This window comes from Venustampulla echinocandica (assembly GCF_003357145.1).
Source record: "Venustampulla echinocandica strain BP 5553 chromosome Unknown scaffold_3, whole genome shotgun sequence".
Classification (NCBI taxonomy): Eukaryota; Fungi; Ascomycota; class Leotiomycetes; order Helotiales; family Pleuroascaceae; genus Venustampulla; species Venustampulla echinocandica.
Genome location: NW_022474208.1, coordinates 1970696 through 1994076, shown reverse-complemented (window position 1 = coordinate 1994076; position 23381 = coordinate 1970696). Strand labels below are relative to the sequence as shown.

The following is a 23381-nucleotide window of genomic DNA, read 5'->3' as shown; positions in this document are numbered from 1 at the left end:
CTTTCAGGTATATATCGTGCCGATCGGCAACACTTTTCAAACGGCCTACAATACCTACCGAGAAGCTTATGCTAAAATAGAGGCTCTCGATGTCGATTCCATGATGCTACTTTGCTAAATTCCCCGATGTATAGCCCAGCATGGAGACATACTCCGCACCCCCCGCCTTACCACACAACTAGGCCGTGACGCGGCCAACGATCAAGCAGTCGACAAGCCTTGCAATAGAACCATCCCCCGTTCGATCCGGGTCTAGAATAATAGACCTGGGAGTTGTTGCCACCTGAAGGTGACAAACCAGAACGCTCCCACTAGAGAACAATGCCCGCTGTCGCCAAATCTCACAGGTAAACGCTCCCCGTTCTGCACTGTTACTCACCAAGTCTCACATGCTACGGCCGCGCCACATTCCCCGGGGGCGATTGTTTGCTTGACCAGGCTTGGGGCCGTCGAGAGCTGCCATGCTTTCCGAAGGAGAAAACGATGGACGCGGGGAATGGGAATAGATATGGAATGCAGTGTAATGCGAACAGTAATAACAACCAATCTTGATGCCCAACACCAGCACATGCTAAAGAAACTGATATGGCCAGATGGAAAGACATCAGATGAGCTTAAGAGGCAAGAAGGGAGGGGCCGTAGGCTGGTCGGCTTCCTTCGGCGGGGTTGGCCGCCAAAGGGCTTGGTCTGCGTGCCGGAATCCCCGATTGCAGATTCAATCGATATTTTAGCAAAGAGAGTGTGATATATGCTTGCATTCTTACGGCCAAGCTATAGCAACGTCTTTCTCTCTGCCAGTGGCCATGCTATGGTATACTAGAGTACGAGCGCTCCCTGCTAAGTCCCTTTCAAATTCAGAACCCTGGTTTCTTCCGTTAGGTTCGGAAGTAATAAAGGCGGGGATTGCTTACCAGTGCTATTATTCTTCGCAGCAAAGTTGACTATACAGATAGCCATGAGTCCTATTTTATCAGCAAATCCCCAGCCATATTGATGTTCCACGGCTTCACGCACAAAAGTGAGTGCAGAGTAGATAGGTGAAAACCAACGATTCCCTGCATAAAATTATGTGGTGCGACAACATCAGCCCATTCTGTTAAGTGTTACAAATCGTTAGAAGCATAAATCGGTGGCACCATCCGAGGGGGGGGGGAAGTCCCGTTTGTCCTATCCCCAGGAGTCTTATTTTGGGCTCTAAGAAGTCCAACAGTACTTACCAGCTACTCTAGCAAGGCTGCCCCATGGATATTCCATTGGCCGCATCCCCTGGATCTTTGCGTACTAGGGGCGCTGGTGAGATTATTGCTTGTGCCTCATTGTCCTTAAAAATCGTTTGCAGTCCTCTAAATCTTCTTCGTTGGGTTCCTCGATAATGAGATGAATTTTCCTCTTTCGTCCAATGCTCCCGGCTTCAATACGCTGGCGGGACTCGGCCTCGTCCTCACTTTGACCCACTGGAACATCCCGGCCTCGCTCCGAAAGGAGGGATTGCTTCATGAAGCGGAAAAGCATGTCGAGATCACACTGTTCCTGTCTCAAGTACCGCAGAATCGCCTGCCCAGGGAGTTGGGCGAGTAATCTGCCACTCATCACTCTATTAGGTGACGACTGCTCGTTGTTTGAGCGGATAAGCTCGACAATTTGCAGTAACTTGCTGCCTGGCTTGTCGTTAGCAATCCTCGCGTCGACCAGAGCCTCGTCATAGTAAGGAATATCTTCTTCGGAATAAACACGCTTTCGATCAATCAGCTTCCGAATTTTCCCACGCAGGATCGCATATTGTGAAGCTGGTGAGGGATGATTGATAGCCAGAAGAAGTCCGCATCTATCGAGGAAAGCCGACTCGATAAACCCAATCATATTAGAAGTGCAAAGGAAAATAATATTTCGATATCCCTTTGTCCTGTCAAGACCAGTAAGGAGAGCATTGACGGCTCGAAGAGAATCATGGCACTCGCCCTGTCGCGTACTGGTGTCTCGCGACATGGCCAGACTCTCGACTTCATCGATCAAGACGCAGAGAAATTCATCCGGCTTTTCTTGGCACATCTGCGCTAACTTGGTAAAGACCTCTTCGATGACTTTCGCACTCTCGCTAAAGTACTTCGAGAGAAGGGTCGCGCTTTTTATCTGTACCAGGCTTGTCATATTGTACGTTTGGCTAAGGCGTATAGATATCTTCTGAGCTAGTGCTTCGCAGAGGCTAGTCTTACCGGTCCCAGGAGGCCCATGTAGCATAATAATTGGACTCATATCTGCGTCATCCGACCCCTGACTGGAGGGCTGAGAAAATCGCACTGCTATAGGTCAGAATTCTCATAATTTGTGGTATTCTATTAAAGTAGCGTACAGATATTGGTCACAATCCGTATAACTTCTCTCTTATGGTCCTCTTCAAAGACAAGTCTAGGGAGAGAGAGGAGTTAGTAGAGTAGGAAAGAGGCCAAGCAAGCCGTAAGGGTTATTTACTCATCCCAGCGGTCACTAAACCTAACATTCGGGAGACGCATGATTTCCGCTTGTGGGAGGATGGAGCCTTCTTCCGAAACCCTCTCCGCGGTGTTTAGTGTGTATAATTGAACGCGGATTGTGGTTCCCGGGGCCGAATAGCACACATGCCGTGTCTGCGTCCCGTTATATTCCACTACCTTGAGTTCTGCAAGGACACGTTTGCAGTATTCATAAAGGGTGTAGCCCAGAGCACTCGGAGCATCTATAGAAAATATTAGAATTTGAAAACAGTAAATTTCTGACCGCCGGAGGGGACGTTCATCCATCCAGGAGGTACTGACTATCACCATCCGCCAGGATATCCTTGGATAATTCAAAGGTAAAGCTAATGGAAGAAAGCCGTTTCTCCAGGTCCTCTTGTAAGTACAAAGAGCGTTGGTTGATCAAGGGAGCAGTATCTTGTGACGGAGGTATATCATGAAGGACCCCTTCGAGGAAGACGGGCCCTATGTCGGAGGAAGCATGGTTCCTTGGGACTATGGAGAAGTCGTCTTCGTCTATGATGTTATCGCAGTGGTCAATAACATCGTTTGACATTTGGTCGTCCTGGTCATTGGTCATGACGGCCTGTAGAAAGAGAAACGCGATAGCATCAAAGTACAGAATAGAAGGAACGAGGTACGAGTATGCACCGAGACTGTGCTGCGTGGAACTTCTGAATAGAGCTTGCAAGATTACGGTTCCGACAATAAACCGCGGGTAGAGATGTCAATTTGAGATGAAATGGATTCGTCCTCGGATAGTTCGTATAATCGCAGTCACTGCCAGTTCATCCGTAGATATAGATAGCTTACTTAACTTTGATAGGACATCTTATAGATACCAGGCTTCAAGGCGTCTGTCACCCTAAAGGCCTTAATTTGAAGATATTGTTGTCGTGCCTAGGAGAGTGATGCTTTTTTATTTTATTGGTTTTGGTTATAGTACCTAAGGCACCCCCGAAGTACGAACCAAGGCTGCCGCTTTTAGCGCCCGCTGACTGTACGTCATGGAGTGACATTGCGAAGCGCTTCCTTCTGATCGCCGCTGCATCCTGAACGCCTTCTCTACTTCGCGAACAGTGCCAACGGACCGTCAATAATATCGGGGACATGATGGAGGCAAATGTTGCCGTTTCCAAAGACTGTTCAGCTATTGATGTAACAGATCCGAAAAACATCCGGCAAGATATATCGGTTCAGCTTGTCTTGTCCCTTGCGCTAGGGGTATCCGCCTTCTTTGGCTTTTGTATCCTCCGGCCAAAATGGAAGACTCTATATGCCGCGCGCAAGAGGCAGTCGGATGCTGCCAAAGCTCTGCCGGACCTGCCAGATACATTCTTCGGATGGATGCCAGTGCTGTACAGGGTGACGGAAGAGCAAGTCCTGGCCTCCGCGGGCCTTGACGCGTATGTGGTGAGCATACGTCCTTTCGTCTCTCACTCGTCGAAATGGCACCGCTAACTGTGAATAGTTTTTGTCCTTCTTTCAGATGTCGATCAAACTATTTGGAATCATGTTTCTCCTCGCCTCCGCGATCCTAGCGCCTATCAATAAACACTTCGACTGGCTCCAAACCTTCCGAAACTCTACAGACCCTCGCCAACCCGCGTTGCTGATGGCACAGAGCCTATATATAGACAGCAGTTGGAGCAATAATGCAGATTTTATGGCGCTTGTCGATGGCGACGAATCGAAGCTTCCTGACACGAGTTACTTATGGGCTTATCTTGTCTTCACTTACTTCTTCACTGGCCTTGCTATTTACTTCATGGCTCGTCAAACACGTCGCATAATTGAAGTCAGGCAGGACTATTTGGGAAGTCAATCTACAATCACGGACCGCACTATAAAACTGTCTGGTATACCTCCGGAACTCAGGTCGGAAGACAAGATCAAAGACTTCTTGGAAAAGTTGGGGATTGGGGAGGTGGAGAGTGTCACAATATGCCGAGACTGGGGAAAGCTTGACGAGATGATGGATACACGAGCCTATATTCTACGAAAGCTCGAAGAAGTATGGACTGCGTATCTACCCCAAAGTACAGCCAGTGAGGTTAGGATTTCACAACGGTCCCATGAGGAACCCCAGGATGACGAGAGTGAGCCGAACCATCACGAGCAGGACAATCTCCTGGGTAATCATATAGGTGCAGTTGAGAAGCCGCGTCCAACTACCCGCATCTGGTACGGGTTGCTCAATCTCCAACACAAAAATGTTGACGCCATTGACTACTACGAAGAACAACTTCGAAAACTTGATGATAAAATCACTGCTGCGAGACATAAGGAATACAAACCAACCGCCCTTGCATTTGTTACTTTTGGCTCCACACCAGCCTGCCAAATGGCTATGCAGGCGGTATTAGATCCCGTGCCAATGCAACTATTGGTAAATCCAGCTCCCGCGCCAACTGATATCGTATGGCAAAACACATATGTGCCTCGATCAACCCGAATGCTTAGCTCCTGGACCATCACCATCTTCATCCTAGTCCTTACCATATTCTGGCTTATTCCAGTCGCCGCTTTGGCCGGTCTCTTGGATCTCTGCTCGATTCGCCGGGTGTGGCCGGGGCTGGCGAACCTATTGGAGAGCCATTATGTCCTGAATTCATTGGTACGAACAGGTTTGCCGACATTAGTGGTCTCGCTGCTGAACGTCGCCGTTCCGTTCTTATACGATTATCTAGCAAACAAGCAAGGGATGATCTCACAAGGTGATGTCGAGCTGTCCGTGATATCGAAGAATTTCCTCTTCATATTCTTTAATGTATTTCTGGTATTTACCGTATTTGGTACGGCTAGTTCATTCTGGCCCGTTTTGCAAGAGTCGTTGCGAGATACGACAAAGATAGCCTATCTACTGGCTGTTTCGGTGCAGTCCCTTAGTGGTTTCTATACCAACTTTATTCTCCTTCAAAGTATCGGCCTCCTCCCATTCAGACTCTTGGAATTCGGTAGCGTCGCGCTCTACCCTTTTACCCTGATGTGGGCTAAGACGCCGAGGGACTACGCCGAACTGGTCCAACCGCCGATTTTCAAATATGGCTTCTACCTCCCCTCTGCGATCCTGATCTACATCTTGTGCATGGTGTACAGTATTTTGCCGGCCGGATATATGGTACTCTTTTTCGGGCTGGTCTACTTTACCTTCGGTTATTATACCTACAAGTACCAGTTACTTTATGCGATGGATCACCCACAGCACTCTACGGGAGGGGCCTGGCCGATGATATGCTACCGTATTCTTGTTGGGTTAGGCGTTTTCCAACTCATGATGGCTGGATTGATTTCATTAAAGCGTGGATTCACGCCGGCTGCGCTCGTCGTGCCGCTGATACCGTTTACGATGTGGTATAGTGTCTACTTCGAGCGGACCTACGAACCATTGACAAAATTTATTTCCTTGCGAAGTATCCGACTCGAAACTCATTCAGATGTCAATATGGCTGATGCATATATCGGACTTGGCCGGCCTCCTGGGTATGAACGGAGAGAAAGCGCAACGCTCGACGAGGAAAGGGAGAGGGGATTAAGATACGTAAACCCAAACTTAGTTGCCCCGTAAGTCCTCCACCTAAGCAATTTCGCCTATAATCTAATTTTTTATCTAGGTTAGAAAAACCATGGATCAATAACGATTCCGATTCCAGCGGAGACGTGCCCAACCAAGACCGAGAAGCAAGTGCAGCAAGCTCCATAAGCCTTGGCGACACTCACATTTGGCGAGACAACGGAGATGCAAATGTTTGAAGTACATATGTATAACATGCTATATACCCCCTGCATGCAGGCGTTTCTGGAACTTAATTTGCATAGCGATGAGAAGGGATGGGGCGTGGCTTTCTATTGTTTTGCTACATATTCTTACCTTTGTAATACCGCCTATATCCATGGTCCAAAAAAACTATATTTTGATCAGACACTTGCTCTCGTTCATCTCTTCCTTGACTGTCAATCCACTTTATCCCATCCCCCGTATAATATGTTAATTACCCTTGGGAGATCTGGGATACACCTAGGGTTATGGAAGGCAGCCCATTAAGATTTATTGGCTGTCCAACTAGAAAACCTCCAAAACGAGGGCATGACGTTACCCAAGGACTGTTGAAGATTTAGAGCTACGGTGTTCAAAAGAGGTTGATACTCGACCGATTAAAGAACGAGCCAGAAGCCGGAGCATAGTCTTCCAATATGGAACCTCTGGCCACTGCTAAGAAAGACGGGCGTCGGCGTCGGCGTCTCGAGTCTCGAACTTAAACTCAACATCAACACCTAGAACTAGGTGTGTCTCTACTTAAACAAATTTATTGTTTGTGAGTATACACTACTCTTATCAATGCGAATCCAGTGGCTGCAAGCTGTTCATAGCTGTTCTTACGGAGGTCGACGGCTCGGGCCGTGAGATATCCAGGTATGCCGCGCTGGCCGGCGTTTACGAAGTAGCAGGCCCTGGGCACCCAGACATTGAATTCGCCTCAATGTTGGAAGAGGGAAGACGCATCTCGTATCCCCCTCTATAATTGCTATAATGCGACGGAGGTTCGTTTAACTTCCGGGGTGTTAAACTACCTAGGTACGTAAGCCAAGGTACGTATACCCATCAAGGTAACTTCTGAGGTCATGGTATTGTCATAATAGACAAATTCAAGCTCTAGGGCATATCAATTAACTAGCCCAAGCCTATCGCCTAGCTCCTAAAGCAAGGTACAAAAGGTTACGCATATTCCTAGTCTCAGTATCCCCAAATGCGCCTTGAGCTCACGACTATTTCCCATCATGGATACCTTGTACTGGGATACGTTTCTATCGAACCCGATCGACGATGACGAGGCGCACGTTCACGGAAACCCAGATGAGAACCTAGACACCTCAAGCAATGAATCATCAATCCCGTGCAGGAATTGCCGACATTTGGATAGGCTGTGCAAACGATGCCGACAAAAGCTCAAAAAAGCATCACTCGAGCTCGCCTGCTCTCCGTCAAACTTTGGGAAGTCCACCGCTGTCCCGCTTCGGAGCCTCGCCAGGATTACGGTGCCTATCAGACAAATGACACACTCTTACACAGCAACTTGCAAGGACTGGGCGGGGGGCCGTGATGGGATAACAGAGCCCTATTCGGAGTCCTCGGGAGGTCCAGATACGCCGGCGCATATAGAATTAAAAGACACGTTAGAGCCAGCACCAGAAGACGAGAACGAGAACGAGCACGAGAACGAGGAAAAAGAAGTGGCCGATGCTTTCCCAATTTACCTCCCTGTGCTTGACCCACCTACACCGCGGTACATGCCAGCCACCATCCTTCGGCCACAACAACAGCCTTGTCTTCATTTTGTATCTGGACAAGGACAATCTCGAGTAGTATTCAGAAGACCCTATACGCGGGGAACGGGGTCTGTCCTGGGGGTCTTTGCAACGCCCGAAGTCGGTGAGCCCGCCTGGCATCGGATCTGGAGCTGGTGGGCAGCGACAGAATGGGACCGCTGGACAGATACTTTCCGCTTCTGGAAGGCTAGGAACCAGTTAAATGACGTTGACTAGCACGAGAACAGAGATATGCCTACCTTACTTAAACATTTTATAAATGTTTAGTACTGTGCATTAAACCAACAGCAATTGCGTTCTCTACTTTCGGCTCATAACAGCACTGACCGTCACCGAAAGCACCTTCCTTAAAGGTACCTCCAAACCTCGCTCCGCTGGTCTACTGTCGCGACTCAGGAGGCAACAAACCTTCCTCCTACTGTTCTCATTACCAGTATAAACCCAAGCTGCAGGTCACTCGTGAGGCATAGGTACTCTAGGTAGGGAATTAACTAGTCTGAGGTAGAATTAATCCACTATGTGTATAGATCCGATTAACAATACCCTGCTTTGAAAACTCTACGATCATAGTCACATCGCAAGGACTCTCCGAGAAGAGCCATCTGCAAGACATTTGACAATTTGGCTTACCGTGAAGCAGGTTAAGCAGCCGCCATTTCAAGGCAGAACAGCTTTACCAAGTCGTTTCTAGCCATTGCTCATGGACAAATGCTAAGTGTGTGCCTTCCTTTTCCTTTCCCGAGTAACCTTTAAGGAAGTGGCGATTCCGGAGAGTACTTGTCCATATTTTCTCCAGATCTCTGAAGTCTGTCTTTTTTTTTCTTCTCCATTTCGTCAATTTAAACAATTTAACCCAACTTTTTGGCTATTCACTCATCTTTACTTAACCTTTTTTTATTTCTGCTATTATTTTATATAATGGCATCCTTATCCTCCTTCTTCCTCTCCCTCCTCAGGGCCGGCCTCGATGCCGGTGTCGACTGCGCGCTGGATTGCGCCAAACTGTGGTGGCGGACTGGCCACTTCAAGATCTGCTTGGGCCACTGGCTCAGGAGGATGTGAGTACCTCTGCAAATTATGCATAATGTCTGCTGTTTAATACGGACCCTCCTAAACCTTTGCACAGTCTATTCCCACTTCGTTTTCATTGCCTTTGACACTTCTTTACTGTTTTCGGGCTCTTGATAGTACATGCTGATGTCTGTATGAAAAATCTTGGGGGCAATGGCTGGTCGGGCAGCTGAGCTGCCCACTCCCATCCTTTTAGGTGTTATCCGGCGCAACGTCGTCCCGGCGAGACCTTCGTCAGTTTTCGAACTGACGTAAGGGAGAGGTGCGGGCCCTGAGGAGGCCCTCGATAAACTCAGTGCCGGTGTGCGTGCCGGTCCAGCTGCGGGAACCCCTTTTCCAAATCATTCGATTCTGGCCTCCGTGTGGGTTTCGTACCTTCGTCCTTGCCACTTAATACATGCCATGGAATATTTTCGCCAGACAACACCCCAATCGTTAGGCAAGCTGTTATCATCAGTTTACCACATAATACTTGAGAGTCTGTAACTACAAATCCATGTTATCAATGTACCTAACGACAGAATAGTTTTATGGGCATATGACAAGTTACAGTTGCTGAAGGCAGCACTATGAGGAAAAAGTAGGTGTTTCATCTTCCAAAAACTCTCCATACTACATTAGACAATACATTTGATACTAATACCGCAGGACATGTAGAATCTATTTGGTGGCGACTTTCCTGGCGACCGTCTCAACCTTCTTCACAAGGTGGGTTCCCAAAGTGGGAGTAAGAGCCACCCCGTCCTGACCAGAGGTGTGGCCGCCGCGTGGGCTGGGGACCTGCACCGCCCACCATTTCTAAGGCAATTCTAGACCAGAGTCTTCAAACAGAAAATGGGGTCTGTGAGCAAACACACACACGACTAGCTCCCCATTCACCCCTCTCCCTTCGGAGAGAATGCACTTCTACCACCATCAACTGAACACAACTCTCACTGAGTGATCACAGCGGAAATGAGCACACTTAGTCCTTTCCCTAACTTGAACAGCTCCGCTCGACAGTAGGAACCTCTTTCCAAATCATGGGCTCCTCCAACATCGACCCTCAGGAATTCAGATGATTTAGAGAATAATAGACGTGATAGAGACTCTTGTGAGAGAAGCATGTTAACATCGATTTCGGAAGACGACGAGATGACCATCATCTCTGGGGCATTTTGAGACTGCAAAGTCCTCATTACAGGCGGAGGCATTTGATGGCGCGTCTTTCTCCACCCAGGCTGTCGTTACATCCAAGACTAGTAGTCGCCATCTCAATGAGCACAATGTGTGGTATGGGTTCCAAGGGGAGGTAGTAATGAGGGATATGGATGGTTTCGGTTCTATAGGTGATATCTCCAAAGAGTCGTTCGACTAGGTTGCTCTCGCAGGAGCTGGAGCCTGCGATAAAATGCAGTAGAAGGTATCCATATCTTCCTGACTTAAGGCCGCTGGTGCAGATTTGATAGCGTATTGACCAAAATCGATTGTAGCATTCTTTGATGGGTGAGTCAGAATAAAGTGAAGGGCTGTACTTTTATGCACTTCCTGGCTACATTGTCACGACTAGAAGGTGGGAAATCAAAGCTAGTCGCATGCCTAAATCATGCTCAACCCCTCCAATCTCTGAAGTATTTTACTTTCTCGTTCAATAACTCTTGTCCTTTTAAAGTTTGGGCCCCTTTATTTTCTATAATATCATTAAGACTACGGGGCACCATTTTAAAATGTTGAGGCCTTGATTTCTGACTACAGGTATATTGATAATCCTAGCGGGGCACGTGAACTTTTATTTCAATATTTGTTGTTGTTAACTTGTTATATGAGATGGGTCAACTATTTTTAATATGTAAGGTGTATTCTAATACCACGTTCCCTTCTGAAATCTTTATAGGTAGAATTTACACTGTTCGAAAATTTATAGTGTCCCTCTACTGTTAGTCTATCAGCACCACCTGGGGTTCTATCGATGACCTACTGCATCGAGGGTTTGATTGTAGCGTCTTCTACAACGTTAAAAATTAACAGTACAGCTGTGTGGGGGTGGCGGTGAGTCACGTGTCTCGCTCGCAGGATAAAGGCTGTCGATGCTGTGAATACTGGAAACACTACTACGTTTCCTTACACCAACGATCATATAAAACCACGTATTGGCTCTGAAGATAGTTCTCTCGCATGCTTAGACATCACAAAATCACACACACCCAAAACAGTGCTAAAACATCACGTGCCCTTGGCTGCTCTTATCATGTTGGTGTTGACAATAGGCTGCGTCCATCCGTGATCGCTTACGTCGACCGAGTGCTCCCCCTTATTCACGCAGCCGAGTTTCTCGTACAGGCCACGCCCAGACGGTGAGGCGCGAACGTATAGCGTTCCATGAGCGATGTCGACTTCTTGTAGCCAGTGAGTTAGAAGAAGAGAGCCGACTCCGCGATGCTGGCAAGAGGGTGATGTTGCGAGAGCTTCCAGTTCTGTTTGACGTCAGTGCAATGTTTGTAGCCGACGATTCTGGAGGATGTAGGTGGGGAACGGAAAGGTTTTATGAGAACTGGACAGCGAACCCCACATATCGTTTTTAAAATACTTCATCTTGTCCTCCTTCATCAACTTCATCAACCCCGAGAACCATGCAATCTTCTCCGCGGGCGCATCCTCTGGGAATACTGGGTTCCATTCGTCTTCTTCGAAACTTTCCAGTTTTGGCCTCGCTCCTACGAGGAAGCCTGCAATATCTCCACCATGTGTGGTTTCATTCTTAGATGTAATGGCAACGAGGAATCGATAACAATCTGGTTGTGACAGGAAGTGTGCGTAACGGGAGAGGTACAGAGCGTGTATGTCGTCTGGTGGAAGTAGGTTCATGTTTAGGAGGGCTGATGTTGGCTTGTGAGCTGCGATATCAAGAGTTGCTATGGAGGGCAGGTCGGTCGGACTCGCCGCTCGGATTGTAAATCCCATGTTAACCGACAAATCAACACAATGTATGGTAATTCGTAATCAAAATGTTTGAGGATGGCCAAGAATATTTGGCATCTCGAATCAAAATTGCTTAATGGAGTGTTGATGGATGTAACTGCTATAAAGCAAAGACTGCAGCCTGAAAGAAATACGTAAGCTTGGTGTGGGGATGATCCACTCAACGAGAATCTGGAAAACCAACAAAACCCTTTGCCTCACGGCTGCATCTACTCAGATGATCCGCCGGTAGAGCGTCACGGGGAGCTTAGTCGCATTTTAACCTGGTTGAAAGCAAACCCTAGACAAGCTCCGAAGGGCTTCGAAATCAAAGAAGAAGCAATATCGCTTTCCAAATGAGAGTGTCGTACTACCACTTATACACTTATCTTTATCGTCCCTTTCTATGAATCTGTTGTTGTTAACCCAGGCTTCGACGTCTACAGTTCGGCCACGACCCCATCTTGTCCGAGAGGAAGATCCGAATGCCTCGCTGTGCACTGAGATGCCTTTAACTCCGCCGGGAACGCCTCCGGAGCCACCTCATACCGGCAATAGCTATACAGAGACCTATCTTTGTTCACAATTAGACACCAGGAGCTCCCCGACGGCCGACGCAGTTTGTTCTTGGGGTGGGCATTTGGAACTGCTTCAGACGGATTCTCTGGACGACGCGCACGCTGCACGAGGCTTCTGAGGCTATTAGCTTGTTCTCGAACCCTTCTTTTAGCAAATATTTGATCAAAATATGCTGTGCAGCACTCAGTTGCGACGCCATGGTCGCTGACACGAAAGCGCTGACTCTGGCGGGATTGGAAAAAGAGGAAGGGATCCTGATATATAAGTAATACATAACGCTCTCTACCTTTGTTCAGCTGCCACCTGATTGGTGTTCGCATAAAATGCAGCTTCAAATTTTAATTGGCCTCGCCGTTTTGCATTAACAACATTAAGGCCAGGCGCCTCGTACGTCATGCGGCCACCCTTTTTTATTTCCCCCTGTTCCGTAACCATGATTTCGAAATCCAACTTCCGGAAACCAATGTCTTGACATACATTACCGACGCGTACTGTGGCATGGATACTTGTACGTTACTTGTCCTCGTGTTGATGATGATGCTACAATTGATTGGTGACGGGTGCTTGAAGCGTGGCCTGGTTTTGGGCTACAAGACCCCGGAATTGGCCACGATTTGTTTGAAGGTTGGCGAGGTGGTATATCTAGTGGATGCCACATACTTTCCTTTCGTACGATGTTTCGATTTTGAAGCGATTGTTTTATGTGTTGCGTTGTTAAGTATTGAGTCGATTCGCATCATTCCCTCTGGGTTGAATTCCTTAGTTCATATATATGAAATATATACATTCGTATAGTTACGATAACTCTCAATCATCGAGATGAAACCCTATCACCTCCTCACAATCCTCGTCTATGCCAACTGGGCAGAAGCAGTATCAACCGTCATAGTCATAGTCGGAACCGTCACTATCACATCCAGCGGTGCAGCCCCTACCGCCAACAGCACGAGTTATACCAATAAGGCTGTGTTTGAGAAGGATATCCTAGCAGCGCATAATTTTTACCGTGCCGAACATAATGCTACTACTCTCAAATGGAATGACACGAGTGCAAAATACGCCTCAAAGTGGAGTGCGCGGTGCGAGTTCGAACATTCGGTAAGTGTAAATTTCGTGGCTGTGGATGGCATCGGGACGTTGGATCAAATCCCACGCCTTGAGACAAATTATATTTCTCATAAAACAATCTAACAAGAACGAATCAGCATGGTCCAACAGGCGAGAACTTAGTCGCAGGTGCCTCCAATGCTACCACCAGCGTCGATGTCTGGGGCTCCGAACGGAAATCCTATAACTGGGGTAAACCCGGCTTCAGTGAGGAAACAGGTCATTTCACACAGCTTGTGTGGACGAATACCACTAGTGTCGGTTGTGGGAGAACGAGTTGTCAGGGGAAAGGGGGAACGGATGGGTGGTATGTGGTATGTGAGTATTGGCCGCCAGGAAATGTCGTTGGTGATGGGAATAGATATTTTAAGGAAAATGTGGCCAAAATTATTAAGGGGAAGTTAGGTGACACGGTAGAGGGTGGAGTGGGAAGTAATGGGGCCGGATGGGACGAGAGGAGGAATATCTGGAGCGTATTGGTGGTGGCGGCGGGTGTGGGTATGGGTGTTGTGTTGTGAAGATGATGTAAAAAGATAACTGGCTTTATGTTATGAGTTTTGCGTTGAATGAGGGCAAAGGATGGATGGAACTGAAGAGATCCGTTGGGTTGACATTCGGAAGCGAAATTTAAAAGTAGGGGGCGCGAAGATTGAGCTTTGAAGAAGACGACAACAAACGGGAGAGCGCGTTGGACTCACCTTTCGGTGGGAGGCCTCGCTAGCGAAAGGATATATAATCTCGAGTTGGCACTTGACGGGGAAAACAACAAGTGGAAGGGGAGGTGATTTATGCCAAATAGGCCAGGCTTGATGAAGAAGAAGGAATTGCTACTTAGTTGTTGAGCGCGGGGCGGGGAGCAAGATTGGGAAGCAGGTGAGGGTATGGTGTTAGTTCGAGCCAATGGATTCAAGAATCAAATGGAGAACACGGAAAGTTGAGGTCAAGGAGTCAATAACAAAGGGATACAAGGGAGCCTAGGTTCACTATAAGACGTACCTTAGGTATCAATAATGTGGCTCTACATCGAGTATCCCTCCTATATATTCTCGGTTAGACTCGCTGTCAATCACTATGGGGAACGAGAGCTTCACCTGTCATTGCTATTCACCCATTGACGCAGCTGATCGCGCTTCTAAAACTCCCACCTCCAACCAAGTACTGCTCTAGAGACGCGTCAATGACCTTTGACTTAACAACGCGTAAAGAACTTATTGTTGGTCCCCTTCGTTTCGACACAAATATCCATGACCTGAGCCCCTGTTGTCTGAAATCTGAGCAGTTGGTATCTCCCTCTGCATATACGGCATACCAAGTACAGTCTCTTGCATTAGAGCATGCCCGCTCTGACATGCCTCCTGGAGGTAATTCCTCGCCCACATTTTTGATGGTGGTATCATGTTGACTAACTCCCCAAACTTCAATGGACCCCTCCACTTTAGGCAAGAATGCCAGCCCTGTTGCATTTGGAACACCCACGAAGGTATGCGATTCCGTAGTCTTCTTTTATACCTTACATTTTCGCTGATCCCTAGATCAGATCCAGAATATGATGACGTCGGTACCACTGAAGAACGCGGAAACCAAAGTCAAGGCTGCGGCAAAAAGCCACTCGCGACTATTCAATCACAGGTATAAATCAAGAATAAGCTGTGGTAACTTCCATTCTAACTGTCCTTAGCAATTCACTAGAATTCGTCACGATTCTTGTTGACGAGGGCGGCCAGCCACCATACAAACCACAAAAGTTTGTAATTCACAAGGCTTTTGCTTGTCACCATTCACCTGTCTTCAGATCCGCATTTAATAGCAACTGTATCGAAGGCGAGACTCAGGAATATCGATTGACTAACACCACCGTCGGTACCGTCGAATTATTATTCCAATGGCTATATTCACAGGATTTGAATCTCACTCAACTAGAAGAGCAAAAGGCGGAAATTCCCGAGTCAGGATCTTTAGTCTTGTTATGGCTGTTGGCTGACAAGCTCCTAATACGTCGCCTACAAAACTTGGTTATCCGCCAGATTGATGAGACCATTCAGCAGTTTGGATTGTTACCTTTACACGTGCTCCACACTGTGTGGCAAAACACTGCGGAAGGTTGCGCACTCCGTCGTTATTTAATCGATGCAATAAATTGTAGAATGGCTCATGTGGACTTTAAAGCATCCGCGGAAAGTTTCCCAAAAGACATGCTGGTCGAATTAGTTGTTGCTTTCAAAAAAAGGCTTCCTAATGGCGCTACATCAAACTGGACAGGAAATAATCTTTCTTCGTACTATGTTCCCGAGGACTGAGATCATGGTAAGGTGGCCAGTATCGGAAGCCGTTGAAGTGTCTCACTAAAAGTTCAACAGTAGGAATTCTGGAAGATGATATTGGCTTTCGCATTGCTATGAATGATGGCTACATGGTAGTAGGGAATGATGAATTGCAAAAGTTATGCGTGCGCAGTTACTACATAAGAGGTTACGAGCTTCTGATGGCTGCTTTTTAAAGACTGGCAAAAATGTTGAGCAAATGCAGAATCATCCTCTTAAAATCAGGACTATCAAAATATAAAATCTTGCACGTTTTAAGGCCGCATAAAACTGAGAAAATACCGCTTGGAAGATTTGAAAGTAACTACGCACTGGACGATTGACATACATTAATTTCGTTCTGCCTTCTAAAACCAGAGCGTTCCCGCTTCTTGAAACGCGCATATTGAGTATTTATCGGGGGCCTTTTTCTGGATTCTCCTCGCCATTCCATTCTGCATGATATTTGTGGACGATCGCTGTTTAGATAGCTTCCATCATTAAAGATACCTTTTCCTATCTTGCAGGGGAATAAGACATTCTTGTAGTAATGCACGGGCTCCGTCTTGCTTTGTCCATAGCGGGACTGTGGTGAAAGCTCGAAACTAATCCCGATACCCTAGAATCCTCTAGGAAGCTTACCCTATATATACAGGCATCTTGCTATTCCAGTACTCGCTCGGAAGGGGTGGTACACCTTCAATAAACTCATGGCTCTGCTGCCAGCAGAATGCACGGAATATCATAGAAAGCCAGGAATCTTCAAGCTCGGGAAGGAAACTCTCGCTCCACCCCGCGTAAGAATATGCAGTGAACCGAGAAGGTAGGTCGGGTAAGGCATCAAAATAACTTTCCATACTGGTCACAAGCCTCTCGTCAAGGTCTTCTGGATCGAGGCCATATAGCTCATGTGCTTTATGACGATCCGTCAAGGGCTTCAGCGGCATTACCGCTTGTGTTATATGCACCCATACAAGGAAGTTGTAGTCGAAGTTGACGCTGCGGAGAAAATTTGTCATTTCCTCGTAGCAGCGAAGAATTAAGGGTACAAATTTCTCGTCCTCTGTAATATACTTCGGAAAACTTTGACGCTCTGGCTCCCGCAAACTATTCAGTTGGGCATTAATATCTTGGACGTATGACAAGATGTCCAGTGATTGTTTAGTAGCAAGCTTTCCTCTCGTAGAGACCAAATCTTCTAGCCGCTTGCTAAAGACGAGAAAACCTTCAGAGGCAGTAACTCCTCTTGAATATAGATTCGGAGCCGGGATTCTTCGTAGCCTGGAGGTAGCCAGCATACCCGATAGCAAGGGGACAAGATCGTTGAGGCCCGGGATGAAGTCGTCGCCCGTTTTCATGGACTTCTTTATGTCACGTAAGACGTTCCTGACTCTTTTCGACGGGCGCACTTGCAAGTTGTAATATAGAAATGGAAGCGTCCGCTCAAGGCCCTCGTAAGAACCAATATCCAAGTCAAACTGGTTGTTGGGGAGTAGAGATGGATCAAGCGCAACAAGACCAAAACCTAGCTTATCTTAGGCCGAACTACATCACCTGGCATAAAATCCCAAGACTTTCGTACGAATTGGACAACGGGAACCGCAACATTTCGATTTCCACTCGGGCCACTTATGTGATGGGAGGGAAACCGCTCACTGATACTTTCCCCTTGTCTGTGGAGCCGAGCAAGAAGAGGGACCCAACATGCCAACTCATCACCGCTATAAAACCTTCGAGCAACTAGGCCATACGGCCAGCCCGCTAAAGTCATGCTTGTATCCAAGGATGAAGCAGTATTCACCAAAGGACAGTCATCTTCGGCGACAGCCGTCATTCTGGGGTTACTTTTCTCTGCAACCATGCGGGCCCTATACACGATTCTTGGAGTGACGAAAATGGTTTCGAATCGGAATTCCGCCCATCGCCATCGCAGCTTCGTCTTGCGCGCCCAAAGGCCCATCACCGAAGGCTGACATCTCCGGTACCCATCTGCGGTCGCTAAGTACTACTAGAGGAGCTAGCCGATCGTGGTGAAGAGGGCGACAAGAGATATGACCAGTGCAGCGAGCGCAACGGAGTCGGTCATGTTGTTGACACTCGATACAGGCTCCACCAGGCATTAATGGAACATCTACTCGGATACCGCTTGTTATCTTCAGTAATGATTTCTGAGAATTGAGGTCTAATAATTTCGTGCCATTTCAGCTATTCCGCAAGAACAGATTGTATTACTCGTATCTTGCGATAATTTGCCCACAGAGAGGCTGAGCAGTTGAGTAGAGCGTTGAACGCGTTCGTATCTACCAGGTACCTGGTACAGTACCTGTAGGTCTTCACCCCTGCAACAAACAACACGTGACTGGCTCCTTTCGCCTAATGGTTACAAAAAGAACAAAAAGAATACAAGCAAGAACAAAAAAACTTATATAAAAGATAAAATCGTCTAAAACAAAAAAGATTTAATCATATTCTAGGAGAGGGAAAAAGAAAACGAAGTTTAAAAAAATTGGTAGCTTCTCTTTGATTGAGCGTGTCATCCTTAGTGCAGGGGCCATGCTAATCTTCTCTGTATCGTTTCAATTGACCAAATGCCCGAAGGCAAAAGAAAATCTCTTAATTTAATTTATGACCTACGGTTATACTGGCGGAAAGTGGACCGTGCACGCAGTAAGCGAGGTAATGCACCCAATTACAGCTCGGGAGCTTTGATGGGGTTGCAGGGTTCCTCACAACCGATTTCTGTAGCAGCGTACGAAATTCGAAGTCCTAATAAGCACCCGGTATTCCATCAACTGGCAAAACCAAAGACTTATAGTGTGGTTTGAGCGCTTTTGAGAGGTACTGCATCACATGCATCATCTATGACTAAACTATAAGGTAGTATTTGAATATAAGTTATACCTACTCCGAACTAGAAAATTTACAAGCGGCTGTTAAACTGCCATGGGAACACTCCTACTTGGGATGTTTGGTTTACTCGCATATAATTCCCCCTTTCTCCTACGGAGCTCCCACGCGCGCGATAAATTCCAAATCTCGAAATTCCAAATATCCGGGCAGCGCGTCATGTTATATCGTTTCCTTTCCCCGCAACCAGATTTTCCCGTTCCCACTCCGAAAAGCTTGTTGTTGCAACCCTCCCAACTGTTTCGTTATAGCGTCACACACACGTTACTACGGCGCTGTACGGAATATAGCCTAATGGCCGATCCCTAGAGATCGTAACCCGACCTATCCTTACGCATACTCAACGGCTGGTGATCTGATTTGCCGAGTTCACCGGCCCCGAGTCCGGTGGAAGTCCGCCATTTGTTGCTGCGTCCTGTCGGTACATTTCATTTGTAGTCGGGATGGTGGTTGGGTGGATGTCATAGCGAGTGCCGTGAACCAGGATACAGGAGATTATAAGGTTGAAAAAAACATGTGGGTGTGATCTGACTTGCATTTGTCACTTTATAGAGAGAGCACTGGTTGGACGGTCGGGAACGAGCCATATCGTCGTTAATGGCCTTGTCTTACCGTGTGAGGGGTATAGGGATCACGATGGAGGGAAGGCCCGAGTTGGAGGTGACCATTCAGAAGAAAAGGAAGGAGGGGAGCCGTCACGGCCTGGGATATATACCTAATACCTAGGTAGGTATGTACATATATGTATGGGGCAAACGCAGGTACGATTTGGAATTTGACATCTTCGAGGAGCCTAATTAGCTGTTTTCCGTCCAAGGGGTTTCCTTGATTCTCCATAAGAGAAGCCATAAGGGACATAGTTGATCCATCTTTCTCACCTCATCTCTAAGACATCGAAGAAGAGACAAGCAACAAAATAATATCACAATGGCACGATTCTCCGTCTCCCTCCTCTTCTTCGCACTCTCGTGAGCCCTATCTCCCTGTCCACCTCCCCATTCCACCCTACCTCCAGCTCAGGCCGGGTTTTGGATTGGGAACAAACTGACCACGAACAGAATCATACCTGCCATAAACGCCCTCTCCACGGCCCCTCCCTTCTGGCTTCGCATCGTCGGTCAATCTCAAGACCCCAATGGCACTCCCCTCTACCTCACCTCGACGGGCTCCACAACTAGGGACAAGAATGCCGCTGCCGTCTGCTGGAACTCTCCCTACGGCGAGCTCTTCTGCGGAGATTTCAGCCATGCTATAGGGGTTCCCAGCAACACCGATGCCACTGTCCTGAAGGGCTGTGTGGCAGAAAGATGTTTGACTAAGCAGATTAATATTGACTCGAATACCTTGGCACTGGATTGGAGCCAGGCGAACTTCTGGTATAGTGCGAGTACCGGGAGTGCTTGGGCTACTTTGAGGGGGGCAAAGGCGCCCACCGAGGATGCGGTCCCGGCGACGATGTTGGCCACCTTTGGTTAGGGGTCGTGGGGAGGCTTGAGAAGGATATAAATGGAAGGGGCGTGCGAATAGGGACGGAGGAGTTAAAGGGGGAATGGAAAGGCAGCGCTCGTTTTACGAACACCGGCACATGATTTGAATAGCAAACACTTAGCGTTCTTGAAATGATAGGCTGGACGATGTCCGTTTGGACACAGGGGAGAGTTAGGATCGAGAATCATAAATTAGTCTTTGTATAATTCACATGATATGGAGGATAAATCTATTTCTATGATTTTATCATGAAAATCTGGGATATGTTAGTGAGAAATCGTAGGAAAAGTACTAAGCGATAGCTGACCTGGTTCAATGACGCTACATCCATGCTTGCAAGCCGCTTTTGTGCAATATTTCGAGACCGGACTGCGTGGCGGCCCTGCATCATGGGCGTTGAATAGCCGCTCGACGGAGTTGGAACAGTTGATGAAGGGGTGCTTTCCTTCGTAGGGACTTGGGAGGACTCGGAGGATGTAGGTAAACTACCAAGTGCCGCCTTTCGATCGCGTTTGGATTTCTTTATGCCCTTGACCTCCTCTTGATCCTCAGATGTTGATTTTCCCTTCTGCTTTCGCGCCTCTTTCTTCTCCTTCTTTCGTTGTTTGCGCTTCGAGTCCTCATCTGACGTATTATCAGGCTCCTCTTTCGCTTTCCGATCCTTCTTAGACTTCTTGGACAGTTTGGCCTCAACTAAAGGTTCCATAGCATCCTCCGCTTCGTTAGCTTGTAATTTCTCCTTCTTCTTCGACTTCTTCACCTTGACAGCCACAGCGTCGGAAACCTCTTCTTCGATAGCCTCCGCTTTCCGCTTCTTAGATTTCTTAGACTTCTTAATAGGCTCAGAACGTTCCTCTAGTTCAGACTCAGAGCTGGATCCACTCGTGTCCTCTGTCGATCCTTCAGCAAGCTTCCGTACCCGTTCGACTTCGCCATCAATTAGGTGCTGAATCTTGTCCCCAATCAGAAACCCTCCCTGAACGAATCTTATGCTCCCCCACTTCCGTTCAGTATATATTGCCCTCTTTAAATCTTCCCTAGACTTCTTTTCCTGCTCTAACTCGACTTCCTCCTTGCCATTAAGCCTCCCAAGAATACTTTTAAAGACATCCAACCCCGTGCATTCGCCATGGCCGACACCACTTCCAATTTTCGCTCCCAAGCCCAGGTTATCGTCTTTGATCATGACTCGAATATGGGATGCATTGGCCGCCGTGTGGAATTCGGCGTGAGCTGCATCTTTGGCTCCGAGGTACTGCCCTGGCTGCCAGCCTTGGGCAGTCATGATCTTGTGGCCGAAGCCTTCGGTGTCGTTCGTCCATGTTGTGTTATTTGGGTCGTGCGAGAGCTTTATGCGCCTTCAAAATTGTCAGTAATTGCCATGATTGACAAGTCAGAAATATACCTACTTTTTTGTCCCTGCGAGGCCCATATTTGCAGCGAAGGAGGGTGTTGGAGGTGGACTGGAGCGTTGTGATGGACGATTCGTTATCGTGAAATTGTGGTGGTTGCGATTGCAAAATTTTGGTGGAGCATCCCGCAAATCGCACTACGATATGATTGGGCCGACCACGAAGGACTCCCCTATCTCAAGTACAACTTACAACTGACAACTACCAACTAACAACTTACTTCATTATAAAATATCTCAACTTCATTACAAAGTACTTCTGTGACTCGGTGCGGCGAAAACACCAAAGCCTGCCGCCATGGCAGCTCGTCCACGTACAGCTCAACCAGTGGCTGTCAACAGCGAGTCTGAGGATGAAGCCCACGAAGTCAACAACAGCGTCATGAAAACTGCCGAAAATATTGTTATCATGGTATATACATTCCAGAGTGGCGTTTGAAATAAACCATTCGAAAAGTCCTCCATGGCTGATCACTTGGCATTGACATCAGAGCAAAAAGCGGCGTGAAGCCAGGCGTCTGACTATCGACGGCGAGCATCAGCAAAGCTGCAAAGAGCTCAAGGCCAAGATTGAAAATATATATGCGGCTAGGAAGAACAAGACGTCCGTCTCCCTTCTCTCTGCTCACATTGGTACTATTTCTCGTTCGCGCTGAACTTTCGTGCTCCTTATTCTCCGTCTAAACGCGTAACCCAACGCGTCATCCCCTCAAATCGCCCAAAAAGAATGCTTTTTCTACAAATTCTTAGGGGCACTTCCCTTGGGGTATTTGTTTGTTTAGTCGTGTCCACTGCTAATATATGGACAGGACCATGTCTCGCCAGATGCTACTGGAGAGGCTCGAAACTCTGAATAACAGACGGGAGAACCTGGAGAAACTCATCCTTACCAGCGTTAGCCATATTGAGCTCCAGACCAAGAACATAAGTAGCGAGATAGTGGCCATGCTACAAGGCCGTCTTGAGGAACTTGAGGAGCTTCCCTCTGGAGCAACTGTGACTGTTTGAAATGGTGAGCCGTCACCGAGGAATAATTTCGACCCATCTGACCTATCATAGATGACCTGATCAAAAGTTGGGACGAACTTGGTCACACGGAAATCTTTGCTATGCAGTATTTGCTACACACTTAAACACAGAACTAATCTTTAGGGCACTGGAAGAAATTGGCATGGAGTTATCCCATCAGTCCATCACAGTCTCATTAGCTATTAATATATCACATATAAAATCACAACTCAGATTCCAAGAGTTCCATGTGCAATCATGATCCTTATCCATTTCCTAGCCCGGAACCTTCCATTAACGCCCATGATGCCCTTCTCATTATAGCAATACATCAAAACCCCCTTTCGGGTCTATTCCATCCTGCCACCCTCCCCAACTCTCCAATCCAATCCCTCACCGTATCGACCAGAACCTTAATCATTCCTTGCCTCTTATTCTTCCCATCTCCAGATGGGCCCGCCATCCCCGGCGCCTCACTGCCCATCGTCGGCAAAACATTATCGCTTGCGGAGAGCGAAACAAATAGCGAGAAAGGAACAAGCCAGATGCACAGGCCAAAGTATGATGCGATCTCCGTGAATGTTGGCATAGAAACTATATCGAATCGAGAGCGTGGCGCGGTCATGGCAGGGTTGGAAAAGTGTTGGAACCAGAAGTAGTGGTTACATATTACAAGCACTGAGACCCCAGTTAGCCCTGATATTACTTCGCGAAGAAAAAGAGTTAAACCGTACCACAGGAAGCAATGAACAA

The 23381-nt window shown here is 47.5% G+C and overlaps 10 protein-coding genes across 10 annotated transcripts; 6 read left to right on the top strand and 4 right to left on the bottom strand.

Annotated features, from left to right (window-relative positions):
- Positions 1-1299: 1299 nt before the first annotated feature.
- On the bottom strand, positions 1300-3072 carry BP5553_06259 (uncharacterized protein; the record flags this gene model as incomplete). The annotated part of the gene is made up of 4 exons (XM_032014882.1): positions 1300-2297; positions 2351-2406; positions 2470-2713; positions 2793-3072. The coding sequence occupies 4 exons, from the start codon at positions 3070-3072 to the stop codon at positions 1300-1302; spliced, it is 1578 nt and encodes a 525-aa protein (XP_031869563.1).
- A 533-nt stretch (positions 3073-3605) lies between these two features.
- On the top strand, positions 3606-6245 carry BP5553_06258 (Uncharacterized protein; the record flags this gene model as incomplete). Its single annotated transcript, XM_032014881.1, has 3 exons — positions 3606-3905; positions 3964-6056; positions 6107-6245. 3 exons carry the CDS (start codon positions 3606-3608, stop codon positions 6243-6245), a joined length of 2532 nt encoding a protein of 843 aa, XP_031869562.1.
- Positions 6246-7271: 1026 nt separating this feature from the next.
- On the top strand, positions 7272-8036 carry BP5553_06257 (uncharacterized protein; the record flags this gene model as incomplete). Its single annotated transcript, XM_032014880.1, has 1 exon — positions 7272-8036. One exon carries the CDS (start codon positions 7272-7274, stop codon positions 8034-8036), a length of 765 nt encoding a protein of 254 aa, XP_031869561.1.
- Positions 8037-11093: 3057 nt separating this feature from the next.
- BP5553_06256 (uncharacterized protein) lies at positions 11094-11831 on the bottom strand (the record flags this gene model as incomplete). The annotated part of the gene is made up of 2 exons (XM_032014879.1): positions 11094-11344; positions 11435-11831. 2 exons carry the CDS (start codon positions 11829-11831, stop codon positions 11094-11096), a joined length of 648 nt encoding a protein of 215 aa, XP_031869560.1.
- A 1395-nt stretch (positions 11832-13226) lies between these two features.
- BP5553_06255 (uncharacterized protein) lies at positions 13227-14032 on the top strand (the record flags this gene model as incomplete). Its single annotated transcript, XM_032014878.1, has 2 exons — positions 13227-13505; positions 13613-14032. The coding sequence occupies 2 exons, from the start codon at positions 13227-13229 to the stop codon at positions 14030-14032; spliced, it is 699 nt and encodes a 232-aa protein (XP_031869559.1).
- A 659-nt stretch (positions 14033-14691) lies between these two features.
- On the top strand, positions 14692-15811 carry BP5553_06254 (uncharacterized protein; the record flags this gene model as incomplete). Its single annotated transcript, XM_032014877.1, has 4 exons — positions 14692-14875; positions 14954-14994; positions 15052-15143; positions 15193-15811. 4 exons carry the CDS (start codon positions 14692-14694, stop codon positions 15809-15811), a joined length of 936 nt encoding a protein of 311 aa, XP_031869558.1.
- A 641-nt stretch (positions 15812-16452) lies between these two features.
- On the bottom strand, positions 16453-17648 carry BP5553_06253 (uncharacterized protein; the record flags this gene model as incomplete). The annotated part of the gene is made up of 2 exons (XM_032014876.1): positions 16453-17339; positions 17471-17648. The coding sequence occupies 2 exons, from the start codon at positions 17646-17648 to the stop codon at positions 16453-16455; spliced, it is 1065 nt and encodes a 354-aa protein (XP_031869557.1).
- A 2000-nt stretch (positions 17649-19648) lies between these two features.
- BP5553_06252 (uncharacterized protein) lies at positions 19649-20197 on the top strand (the record flags this gene model as incomplete). The annotated part of the gene is made up of 2 exons (XM_032014875.1): positions 19649-19689; positions 19780-20197. The coding sequence occupies 2 exons, from the start codon at positions 19649-19651 to the stop codon at positions 20195-20197; spliced, it is 459 nt and encodes a 152-aa protein (XP_031869556.1).
- Positions 20198-20444: 247 nt separating this feature from the next.
- Positions 20445-21641, bottom strand: BP5553_06251 (Uncharacterized protein; the record flags this gene model as incomplete). Its single annotated transcript, XM_032014874.1, has 3 exons — positions 20445-20465; positions 20517-21567; positions 21619-21641. The coding sequence occupies 3 exons, from the start codon at positions 21639-21641 to the stop codon at positions 20445-20447; spliced, it is 1095 nt and encodes a 364-aa protein (XP_031869555.1).
- Positions 21642-21918: 277 nt separating this feature from the next.
- BP5553_06250 (uncharacterized protein) lies at positions 21919-22628 on the top strand (the record flags this gene model as incomplete). Its single annotated transcript, XM_032014873.1, has 3 exons — positions 21919-22032; positions 22112-22224; positions 22430-22628. The coding sequence occupies 3 exons, from the start codon at positions 21919-21921 to the stop codon at positions 22626-22628; spliced, it is 426 nt and encodes a 141-aa protein (XP_031869554.1).
- Positions 22629-23381: the final 753 nt, after the last annotated feature.